Source organism: Trichechus manatus, unplaced genomic scaffold (assembly GCF_000243295.1).
Source record: "Trichechus manatus latirostris isolate Lorelei unplaced genomic scaffold, TriManLat1.0 scaffold00087, whole genome shotgun sequence".
NCBI classification, from domain to species: domain Eukaryota; kingdom Metazoa; phylum Chordata; class Mammalia; order Sirenia; family Trichechidae; genus Trichechus; species Trichechus manatus.
The window spans coordinates 1,189,218-1,201,731 of record NW_004444023.1 but is presented as its reverse complement, the minus strand read 5'-3'; the positions used below and the strand labels follow the sequence as shown (position 1 = coordinate 1,201,731).

Sequence of the window (12,514 nt, the reverse complement as noted above, 5' to 3'; positions counted from 1 at the left end):
CAGCTCTCCAGCCTCCCTCGGCTTCCAGAAAATGGGGAAGGTGCCAGCACCCCCACGGAGGGTTGGCGTGAGAATGCAGCACCAGGCTTGCCACAGGGCCTGCAGCTGCTGCTGTGATTAGCCCTTCCTGAGCCTGGTCAGGAGAGGACAGAGCGCCGTCAGCGAAGGGCATTCGAGCCACTCTCGAGAGCCTGGCTGGGTCTTTTGGGAGCTAAGCCAAGCCTTAACGTTGGATTGGTCTTTAAAAAGAGGTATCTGAATTGTATCAGTGTCAATATCTTGCTTAGAATATTGTACATGGTTATGACTCACCCAGTGGCTCCTGGGCTTGGGGGGCGGAGGGGGCACTGGCGATCTGCTCCCGTAAAGGTGGTGGTGGTTGTTTTGTGCCACTGAGTTGATTCCAGCTCATAGCGACCCCACGTGACAGGGCAGAACTGCCTCAGAGGGTTTTCTAGGCTGTAATCTTTATGGGAGCAGACTGCCAGGTCTTTCTCCCATGGAGTCACTGGGTGGGTTCAAGCCACCAACCTTTCCATTACCAGCCGAGCACTATCATATTTCTATCCACCTTTTCATCCTTCATCTCATGTATTTAAACATGTTATCAGGAGGGGCCAGTCCCTGGAGAAGGATATCATTGTTGGTAAAGTAGAGGGTCAGTGAAAAAGAGGAAGATCCTCAACGAGATGGACTGATGCAGTGGCTGCAACAATGGGCTCAAGCATAACAACTGTGAGGATGGCACAGGACGGGCAGTGTTTCATTCTGTGGCACACGGGGTCGCTATGAGTCAGAACCGACTCAATGGCACTTAACAGCAGCAACAATCCATCCCTCAAGGATTGGTGGCACAAAGTTTAAACGCTCTAACTAGAGATCTACTCCTGTAAAGATTAAAAAACCCCAAACCAAACCTGTTGCTGTCGAGTCTATTCCAACGCACATCGACCTCCTAGGATAGAGCACAACTGTGCCTACAGGGTTTCCAAGACTGTAATCTTACGGAAGCAGACTGTCACATCTTTCTCCCATGGAGCAACCGGTGGGGTCGAACCACCGACCATTTGATTGGCAGCTGAGCACTTAACCACTGCGTCACCAGGGTTCCTTCCGTAAAGAATACAGCCTAGAAAACCCTATGGAGAAGCTCTACTCCGTCACACGTGGTCATATGAGGACACCCAATAACAAGTGCCAGCTGTGACCACTGGGGAACCTGGGTGGAGTATCCACGAGTTCTCTGTGTGATTTCTTACACCTGCACGTAAATCTACAATGAACTCAAAATTCTCAAGTGCTTTCTTCTTCTTCTTTTAAATAGATACTGGACTCAAACACACCAACAATCATGAAGATGGGTGCAAGATCTCGCAACATTTCATTCTCGACAGGAACTAACAACAAAGACAGCCGGGCGTGCCCGCAGGCAATAATGGTGTTGAAGTAGATGTCAGTGGATGTCAGGATAACACAGGCCCCCCACCTCCACCTGAAGCTCTGGGGGAGCCGCAGGTGGATGTGATGGGAACAGGGAAACAGGAAGATTTCAGGCACGTGCTGCAGAGCACCCACTGTCGGTTCCGTGACACGCCCTGCAGTTCCGCAGCAGCACCTGGGAGTTACACATACTCCCATTTCTGCCGCAAAACCGCCGAAGAGTCACACCATGTGCAACTTGTTAGTTCAGAGCAGGTTTTGCCATCAAATGCATTGTCTGAACTTTCCAAAGCAACTTTGTTTTTCAGAGATTGTCTTACTTGATGAAGACCAAAGTGTAGGCTCAATCCACTAAATCGATCCCACGGCCCACTAGGGATTAAAAGCACGGACTCTGAAGCCAGAAGGCCTGGGTTCAAGTCTCAGTTCTGCCACTTCCCAGCTGGGTGACCTTGGGGGAAGGTCTTCTCTCTTGAGACCTCGGTTTCTCTCCTGTGAAATGGGTTGAATAAACGCATGTAAAGAGCTAACAGCAGAGCTGGCCACACAGTAAACACCATGAGGACGCCGAGGCTGAGAGAGGGCCTCACCCCGAGCCCAGGCTGCTGAGAGGCTTCAACCAAGGTCCTCTCTTGGCTCTGCATCCCCAAGCCCAGCTCCTGGTCACAGAGGACAGGGCCCAGGCATATCCTCCATGAAATTCCAGCATCTGCCACGAGACCGCCTCCAACCCCAGAGCAGCACAGGGTGTGTGGATGCAGGAGGCAGAGACCCTGCTAGGGAGCCATCCTAGGACCCAGCCCTTCACCCCAGCCCATGGAGCTGGTTAAAATGTGTCAGAATGGAGAAGGGTTGGCAGCTGGCAGGCATACAGACATACGATGGCTGCTGACGGTGGCCAGGCTGGGTTGTGGGCTGGACAGACACCCAGGCAAGGACTGCAGGCTCATGTCGAGGGCTCCCCAATGCCACTGGGAGGGCACCCACAGGGAAATGGGCCATGACAATGTAAGCGGGGCGGGGTAGGGGGAAGAAGGGCTCAGCTCTGCCTGGCAAAGCGCTGTGGAATCCCCGGGTGTGTCCACAAGATGGCTGCGATGGACGACCAGCCTCATACCCTGCGTCACCAAGGCTGCAGGGTCAGGCCCTGGGCCGTGAAAGGAACGCCGGCTCCTTACCTGGGGAAACTTTTCTGCAAGCCCAGCTGAGAAGACCCTGCCCACACCCATCCCAGGGTTCCTCTGCCTCCTGGCCTCCATTTCCCCCAGGCCCTCCTCCCACTATTGCCCTCGTCCAGGCCAAAGCTGTCCTTCGAGGTTACTCATTATCTGTTCTTTACCAAGCCCTCTAGCCCCCATGACCTTCACCCACACTCCATCAGAGCCTCAGCCATCCCACTGCCCCGTCACCATTTCCCAGATGAGAGCGCCGAGGAGGTTTGGGAGCCTGAGCTCCTAAGGACCCAGCTCTGCTCCCCTCCCTATCCTTCCAGGTGTCACCTGAGCCTCCCCCTCCATTTTGCCCCTCAGTCTCTAATCTACCCCTCCACACCTCCACCCGCTCTGGCACAGGCCTCCCCTGGCTTGGCTCAGGCCTGCACCAGCCTGATACCCACCCCAGGCCCCAGGAGCGATAGCCCAGGCAGTCTGACCTGGCTCCTCCAACTGCAGCCCAGGGATCATCAGCCCCTCTTGATTCCCCACCCCATGGACACAACAGGGGCTGCTCAGGGCTTGTGCTGAATGAAATGGGGGTGGGGAGAGGGCCTGAGGAAGAAAAGGCATGGAGGCGGGCGGCAGAATAACTTATTCAACAAACACTGATGGAGCTCCTGCACCTGCCAGAGAACAGAGCAAGCAGAAACCCTCCTCTCCAAAAAGAGGAAGGGAGCCCTCAGGGCCAGGCTGCCTGGGCTCGAATCCCAGCTCTGTCACGCACCTGCAGGTGTCCCCGGGCAGGTGACTTCACCTCCCTGTCCCTCAGTTTCCACATCTGTACAATGGGGGTGATAATAGCACCCACCTCATGGGGTCATACCCATCTCATGGGGTTGTATCCAGCCACCTCACGGGGTTATGCCTGCCTCACGGACACAGGGCTGTGCCCACCTCACGGGGCTGCTGCGACAACTCAGTCAGCCAGCTCGTGTCAAGGGCAGACAACATGTCTGGCCCAAGGGTGGCACTCCATACACGCTCCCTCTCATCACTGGTGTCATCAGAGCAACAGGGTGGTAGTGGCAGTGGGTGAGCGAGCGAGGGGGTGGGCTCTTGCTGAGTTCAAGGTCCCCTCCCTCATCACCACGCGCAACACTGCCATGTTCTGCCCTCCACAGCACATCACAACGTTGTCGTCTTCAAAGCACATGCCAATGACGCGTTTCCTCACCTGCCCCTGAAGTGTGAGCACCACCAGAAGGGCCGTGTCACACTTGTTCACCAATAAAAAACATAATAACCATAATGGCCAATCCTTAGGGAAACATGACCAGTACCAGACGGTGTTCTGGACACTTTAAAAGCACCAACTCATTCATCTTTCACAGCCACCCTTAGAGGCAGGTCCTGTTGCCTGCATGGCACAGTTGTGGAAAGGAGGCACAGACAGGCTGGGCAGCTTGTCCAGAGCCACACAGCGAGAGACGGCCGCGCTGGAGCTGACCCAGGCAGTCTGCTCCAGGCCACAAAGCCTCTTGCGGGCATTAGCTGGCTGAGTGGCTGGTGAGTGAACGCGCGAATGGCCTGCTCACTCTCCCCCTCCAGCCCGCATGCTCAGAGGCTGCCCTTCCCCACCCTCCCCACCGTTCCCTCGCACCCCACACTCCCGCCGGCACCCACCCCGTGCCCCAACTCACCGTCTCATAGTCGCGCAAGGCGGCTCGGAACTTGCCCAGCGCCATGTTGCTGGCGGCCCGGCGGTAGTAGCCCTTGATGTACTTCTTGTCGAGCTCAATGGCCCGCGTGGCGTCGGCCAGCGCATAGCCGTAGCACTCGGTGCGCAGGTAGGCCAGGCTGCGGTTGCCATAGTAGATGGCATGGGTGGGGTTCAGATCGATAGCCTGGCTGTAGAACTTGATGGCGTTCTCGTAGTCCTTGGCTGAGAAAGAGGAGGAAGAGGAGACATGAGGAAGGGCTGCCTCCACCCAGTAAGAACAGGCCCTGGCTGGGTGCTGGCCCGGACTCCACGTCTACAGACGGGAAACTGAAGCCCACGGCCGAGATCAGAAATGACTCTTCAGCCTGTCCCATCTTCCCCTGTCCCAGCTCCTCCGTTCTAGCTCAGGCCTTGGCCCAAATCCTGGGCCCTGAAGTTGCTCCCCGATACCTGCCATCTAGCCATCAATAACTACCTAAGGCCCCCAGCTGGGCACACTCCTTTAGGGCTTCCGGAGGGTCTCACCAAGTCCTCCCTGGGCCCTGAAATGGTACGTCGCCAGAAATGAAATGTGAACGAGGCACATGTGAGCCAGGAGCTCCTGCCCTGAGCCCCTTGGCTAACTGGCCCCCAAAACAAGCCAACAAGCCCAAAGAGAGGGGCAAATGGGAGGACAGAGTAGGGAAGGAGAAGGAGCCTACTTAGACCTCAAGGAGAAGGGGTCACAGGGCACAGCCCAAAGGAAGCAACACCTAAGACTGGAGGAACAGAATTCCCAACATGAAGAACGGCAGGTGCAAAGGCCCTGAGGTGGTAGCCCATCTGGTGTGGCTGGGGGAGAGTCGGAGATGAGGATGGAAAGGCTGGCCGGGCAGACCCCAGGGGCCCTGGCACCACAGTGGGGTCTGGACACTGATGTCTAAGTACAGAGGGTTTCGAATGACAAGATGTGACTTCTGGCTGAGGGGAAAAGGTCAGGTTTTATTTGAAATGAGCCATGCTGTGCCCTGCACTCCACGACCCAACCCCTGGAATTGCTCATTTTACAGACAAGACTCAGGTCTTGCTTAAGGTCAGACATGCAGTCTGCACATGGCAGAGCCAGGCTGGGGCCCTCCCACATGCCCACTCAACAGGCAGGAGAACCAAGGCTTGGGCAGCTTCCTCCGAGGCGTGTCCGAATCGGAGAACTGTGACATACCAGGATCACATGGGGCTCTCAGCAGGTCAGTCCCTTCCCTAAACCTCACAGCAATCCTGAGAAGGTTGCATCAGCCCATTCTCCACACTGGGGAATGAGGCTCAGAGAGGGAAAGCCTGTGTTCAAGGCCACACAGCAAGTGGTACAAGGAGATTCTACCCAGATGTAGAGGCAGGGGCAGTGGGGATTCTGTCCAGGGGCAGGGGCAGGGACAGTGAGGATTCTGACCCAGGGGCAGAGGCAGGGGCAGTGGGGATTCTGACCCAGGGCAGGGGTAGGGGCAGTGGGGATTCTGACCCAGGGGCAGGCACAGAGGCAGAGATAGTGGGGATTCCGACCCAGGGGAAGGGGCAGGGGCAGTGGGGGATTCCGCCCAGAGGCAGGAGCAGAAGCAGGGGTGGTGGCCTGGGCTCCATCCCTGGCTCTGCCCCTTACTAGCTGGTGACCTTGGGACCATGCCCTCCCTGCACTTCCGTTTCAGAGTCCTTCCTACCACTCTGCTTAAAATGGGTATCCCTGCCCTCACCTCCACTTAATTTTTCTCCCGAGCACTTATCACCATTGGAGAAACCATGAGTTTGCCTGTTTGCTTACTATCTGTCTCCCCAGCATGAAGAGAAGCCCTTGAGGGTAGGTGTCCTGGCAGTCTAGCACAGGGCTGGCCCCAAGCAGGCGCACAGGCAGGCAGCATCCCGGGGTTGGGGTCGGGGTCAAGGACCAGCTTCCACCTGTAGGAAGCCCACACAGCAGAGGCGGGCCCTCAGCGGGTGCTCAGAAATGTGCACTTGAAGATGATGTAGAGGATGAAGGCACTGCCCTCAACGGTGACTTGGGAGGGAGGTACTCTCTTTACCTCCTCACATCTCAGGAGAAAGGCGGACTTTATTGGGGGTGGGGGGAAGTCTGGAAGGGGTGTGAGGGAGGGCGGGAAGGATGCACTAGGGGTAACAGGGGAGGGAGGCAGACCCCGGAGGTGGCAAGAGAGACCTGTTTTTCTCCAGCCTCACCGTGAGCCACTGCTCCCAAATGTCTGTGATCCAGGTGTGGGGACCCCTGCCTCAGTTGCACACACAGCATCCTTACTCCCTGGGGCTGCCTGCCAGCCCGGTCCTGCTTGGACATCATTCCCTCCTCCAGGAAGCCCCCGTGGACCCTCCAGGTGGGGTCAGGTCCCCCTCTAGGCTTTCGATTCCCCTGAGATCCCTGTCCCAGTCCTGCCTACTCTTGATCTTCATGTCTCAGGATGGGTCTGTCTCCCCCCACTGGACTATGAGCCCCAGGAGGGCAGAGCTGGGGCTGCCTCTCAAGAACATCGCCCCTCCTGGAGTCCTGATGCAATCCCCTCTCCCCAAATCCCTGCCTCTGCTTCGTCCCTGGCCTCCCACATCCATAACCACTCACCTGCAGACCCCTCCTGGGCCGATGTCAGGGAGACTGGGGCTGGCAAGGGCTGAAAGGCCTCTTCCCATTGATCTCCCCTTTCTACCTTCTCTCTAGATGACACACATTCATTCATTCATCACTCTCTGCACACTCACTGAGCCTCCACTCACAAAGCCCGATTCTGGGGACACAGCGGTGTCTGCTAGAGTCCAGGGGAGGTCCCTGACTCAGCCAGGGGAGGAGCAGGAATGACAAGAACAGGGTCCATCATGGAAAGCTCCCCGAAACAGGAGGATCGCCAGAACCAAGTCTTGACAGATCAGAGGATGGGGTCAGTGGGCGGCAGGGTTCCAGGCTGAGGGAAGTGCTGCAGAGGCCCTGGGCTGAGAGGGAGCCTGGGGTGGTCAGCAGCAGAGATGGAACCACGTCCTTCTCTGATCCAAGCCTTCCTGGCTCCCCAGCACTTTCAGGAGAGTCCTGACTCGCAAGGGCCTGGCACTTGCTCATTAGTTCACTCACTAAACAAACTTCCTGTCTGGGGAGGGCCCTGCCCAGATGGGGCTCCCAGTCCAGCGGGGGAGACAAATCTGTCTCCAGAAGTGGCGAACCAGAGTGGGCAGGGCTGGGGCAGCCCAGAGTGGGGCACCAGAGCCGAGACCGAGACGGTGAGGGGTCAGTCAGGTGAAGAGAGTGGAAGAGAGTCCTGGGCTCTGTGAATGGTTCTTGAATTAATGAATGAGGGAATGGAGGCAGAGAGACAGGGAGGCGCGGATCGACCCAAGAGCAGGGAGAAGCAGCCAGGCCCTAAGACATGGCCAGGAACAATATAACAATCCTGCCTGCCAGGCTAACTTCTGGCAATCTTTCAAATGGCTCAGACATCCCCTCCTCCGGGAAGCCCTCCCTGACCTCCAGGCTAGGTTAGGTGCTCCTTCTGGGCTGCCTCAGTCCCTGGGCTCCCCCATCCCAGCCCTGCCCACTCTGGGCTGTCAAGGTGATGGGTGTGCCCCCCGGACTGTGAGCCCCAGGGGGGCAGGGCCCAGGACTTCCCAGAGACAAGCAAGGGCAACAGCCCAGCTCTGACCTCCCTCCCTGGAATGCCAGTGCCTTCGAGGACTCCTTCCGGCTTTCTGGCTGCATTCCAGAGGCCGGCTGGCCAGCACGCTAGACAGGTGAGGTGTTACTGGGGTGGCCCTTTGGCATGGGGCAGGGAGCCTGACACCCGGCTCTGCTGAGGAGACCTCAGGCAGGAAGCCTCCCCTCCCTGGGCCTGTTCCTCCTCAGGAGTTGACGGTTCCGTGAACTCTCTATGAAAAGTAGCTTCAGCAGAGGAAGCAATCAGCAAAAGCTTGTAAAACACAGGAACAAACGATTACATGAAAGGAAAAAGAGAAGGGAAGGAGGGAAGGAAACTAGAGGGCCTGGATCACATACCTGCACCCCATAAGAGTTATACTATATCCTGATTCCGTTCTATGTGCTTTACAAGTATTAACACATGGAATCCTCCTGACATTTCTCATCTTAAGAGACTGAGGCACAGAGAGGTAAAGTCATTTGCCCAGGGGTCACATAGCAAGTAAGAGGATGAAACAGGATTTGAACTTAGGCAGCCAGAGCTCTTCTCCAAAAGATTATGCTGCCTCTCTACAAACTCTTAGACCTGGGGGCCTCCTTGAGGCTAAGCACAGCCTACCCCACCCTCATTTTACAGAAGGGGCATTGAGGCCCAGGGAGAAGGGAAGAGAGCTGAGCCACACCAGCCTGAGTCAGGGCCAGGCTCTGTCCCCCAGGGCCTCTGGAATGGGCCTGAGCTCACGAAGGGGACCTAGCCACAGAGGGGGGACCTCTGAGCCACTGCATCCTCTCCTCTCCCCGCCAGGCCAGGATGGCTCTGGGTAAGTGCTCTGAACATTGGAGGCGAGCACGTGGTAAGAAGGGGGATATCCGGGCCCTGCTGCTCACACACTCTGACCTTGGGTAAGTGGTTTCACTTCTCCACACCTCGGCTTCCTCTATAAAACAAACAGGGCTGCCCCAGCCCCTCCTGGCGCCTCAGGGAGGATTAAACAAAGCTGTTTACCTGGTCGCTGCAGGGGCTCAATTAAGGCAAGCTGTAATTATTCTTTTTGTTATTCCCACAGCCCCGGGGGCTGGGGCCCGGTGCCTGCCACAGCCTGCCAGACACGGAGGAGCTGGGCCTGGAAGAGTGTCATCATCCGTGCCAGCTCAATGCTAGGTACCACTGGCTGCCCGCGCAGCCCCCAGGCTCCTAAGAGCTCGGCTCCCAGATCCTGGGGGACAAGATGTCCCTCCCGATGGCGTACTGCTTCCCAGAATTCTTCACTAACTCAGCATCAAGCCCCATCCTTGCTCCTCCTACTATGCCCCATTCCAGGGACAGCCCCACCTTCCACCCCATTACTCAGCTGGATACTGGGTCTCATCCTGGTCACCTCCCAACCGCTCAACCCCTAAACCCCAGCAGTCACCATATTCTGTTAAATCAGAGCCCTGGGCATCTCTCAAATCCATTCATTCATCTCTATGCCCACAGCCACGCCCTGGTCTGGCCTCTGTCCTCTCCTGCCCATGTTCCTGCATTAGCCTCCTCCCTGGTCTTGCCCCCTCGACATGGCAGCATAGGGGTCTTTCTAAAGCACAAACCTGACCCTGTGCCTCCCCTGCTCAGACACTTGCCATGGCTCCTCAGGGGCCTCAGCAGAAAGCTCAATCTCTTCCCTGCAGCCTCATCATAAAATACTCCGGCCTCCTACATTCCAGCGCCCATCACCTCCTTGGTGCCAGGCTCTGCTCACCTTGAGCCCGCTACCCTGTTCCTTCTGCCTGGAATACCCCTCCCCCTCTCATTTCCTCTCTGAAACACTTCTTGAGTCAATTTCCGTCTTGGTCCACGGCACCCCTAGCTCTCATCTGCCTACCAGGCTAGTCTCTCCCTGGTTTCCTGGTGTCTATTCTTGCCCATGTGTCCACCCTCTGTGCACCAGCCGGGGAATCTTTTCTGAATGCTCAGACCACATCACTCCTCTGCTTAAAACCTCCGATGGCTCACACTGCCCTCAGCTGACATCCACACTGTCGACCTGGTCTCCAAAGCTCAAACTCCTGCCTCCTCGCTCACCAGTCTTACCTCCCACTCACTGTTCCAGCCTGACCAAACATCCACAAACATGGAATCCACTTCTGCTCCCATCGGAGGCCAACTCTCTACTAAGGCTCTAGATCCACCCCCCCGCAACAAAACTTATCCAGAGCTTTGCTGCTGCAAGTCTCCCCCCTTTCCTGCAGAATCAATTTTCCCTATTAGATCACACTCTAGTCTTTCCCAGGAGTCCCTGGGTGGCACAAACGGTTAACACGTTCAACTGCTAACCGTAAGGTTGGGGGTTCGAGTCCACTCATAGGAACCTTGGAAGAAAGGCCTGGTGATCTACTTCTGAAAAACCAGCCATTGAAAACCCTGTGGAGCACAGTTGTACTCTGACACACGAGGTCACTGTAAACTGGAATCGACTCAGTGGCAACTAGTTACTGGCTAGTCTCTTCCACCCTTAAAAAAAGGAGCCTCCCTTGACCCCACTTCCCCTCCTGCTATCCCCCATTTCTCTGCCTCCTTTCAAAACCAAAAATACTTGAAACAATTGTCAACATTTGCTGTTTCCACTTCTTCCTCTCCCATTCACTCTTCAGCACCCTCCTGGCTGGCTACCACACCTGCCATGCCCCAGAAATGCTCTCATCAATGTCACTCCCAGTGTCTATGCATCCAAATTCAATGGTCAGTGCTCAGTCCTTGCTTTGGCAGCATCTGACTCAGAATGCTCCTTCCAGAAGCATTCTCTTTCAGCTTCCCTGGTTTTCCTTCCACCTCACTGGCTACTCCTCCTCAGTGTCCTTCTCTTCCACACTAAGTATCAGGGTTCCATCCTAGCCCCTTTCTCTTAAGACCATCTTCCTAGGTGATCTCATTCATTCCCAGTGTGCCTTATTCCAACCATAGGTGATCACGCTCAAATTCCTTTCCAGCCCAAACCTCATCTCTGAGATCCAGACTGCTCTACCTACTCAACATCTCCTCTTGGATATCTGAGTAACCTCCAAACTAGTCTTTTCAATGACTTAGAGACCCTGCATGTTCTGGCCCTTGTCTTAACTTCAAAGCTCCAGCCAAGCCAGCATCCTTTCTTTTGCCACCTCAGGGCCTTCGCACATGCTGCTCCATCTACCTGGAACACTCCTCCTCAATTCTTCTCTGAGTTTCAACTTAAATGCCGCCTCCTCAGCAAGGTCTTCCCTGACCAACCTTATCTAAAGCAGCCCTCAACTCTTATTTTCTACTTCAGCACGCTGTTGGTTTTCTTTCGAACCACTCATCACAACTTTTAAGTATTTTGCTTATTTGTGTTTACTGAGTGTCTGGTTCTTCTATCAAATTATAACTTGTCTAAGGGGAAGGATACCTCTGTCTCATTTGCTGCTATAGCCCCAGAGTCCTGCACAGTCCTTGGCACAAAAAAGGTGCTCGATAAATATTTGTTGAGTTAATGAATGAATGGGTGCCCCCACATCTCTTTCCCAAGATCCTAAATCATACTCTTCTTGAGGTTCCCCCATCTCTACTCCCAGGTCTCCAGATACCTCCCTTTCCCTCAGGTCACCACAAATCTCCTACTTCTCTGTCCCCCCATCTAATGACCTTTTCCCCCACCCCCACACTTCCTTAATCTATTGGCACTGTCTCCCCCCACCTCCCACTTGGTGGCGCCCACCCCGGGACTCTTGGTGGTGCTATCACTCCCCCGCCACATGTCACCACTTGGTAGCGCCCTCTTCAGGTCTCATCACCAAGTAGCACCTCCCTAGATCTCACCATTTGGTAGTGTCCTCATTCCCGTCCCCCTCCCCACCTTGGTCGCACCCTTCTCAGTCTCCCCACTTAGTAGCACCCGTACGCCACTTCTTGGTACTATCTCCTTCTCTCAGAGGTCCCCTGTGTTGCCCCGTCGGTAGCGCCCATCCTGGGCCTCCCCACGCCTGACCACTGTAGTGCCTGCCCCGCGCCCAGGCTGCTGCTCCGCGTTGCCATGGTTCCGCGCGGGCCCCCGGCACGCCTCGCCCTGGGCCGCTCTCTACCCTCACTCGCCCCCTCCGGAGTAGGCGCACCTTTGAAGTAGTCGTTGGCTTGCGTCTTGAGCTCCTCTGCCCGCTTCAGAGCGCCATCAGCCGGGGGTTCGTCCCGGGGGGGCTCAGCACACTCAGTCCGCTCGCCCTCCGCCATCGCCATGCCGCAAAGCGACCCCCACCCTGGCAACGGCAGCCAGCGGCACCCAGCCGAACCGTCGCGAAGGAGCGCCGAGTTGCCGCGGCTGCTGCCGCACAAGTGTCGTAAAGCGCGGGCCCCGAAGGCGCACATCGCGCGCCTGCGCAGAGCCGTCTCCGCGCAGAGCCGTCTCCCCACAGAGCGCGCGGAGGACAAGGTGACCAGAGGGTACTTCGACGGAGCCATTCCTAGAACAATACAATGGGGAAAGCTAACTGGCGCGTGGGGTGAAAAGGCCCGGCGTGGCCCCTGCCTCTGAAGTTACTACATTCCGA

General features: G+C 56.3%; 1 protein-coding gene across 1 annotated transcript in view; it reads right to left on the bottom strand.

Moving 5' to 3' along the window:
- The window catches only part of PPP5C (protein phosphatase 5 catalytic subunit), a 28,016-nt gene extending 15,716 nt beyond the window's left edge, over positions 1-12,300 (bottom strand). Inside the window, exons 1-2 of the mRNA XM_004381598.2 lie at positions 12,083-12,300; positions 4,295-4,536 (exon numbers count right to left, since the gene is read on the bottom strand). Of these exons, the coding sequence (XP_004381655.1) occupies positions 4,295-4,536; positions 12,083-12,203 (363 nt within the window). The 5' untranslated portion in view covers positions 12,204-12,300. The remainder of the gene's footprint in view (positions 1-4,294; positions 4,537-12,082) is intronic.
- Positions 12,301-12,514: the final 214 nt, after the last annotated feature.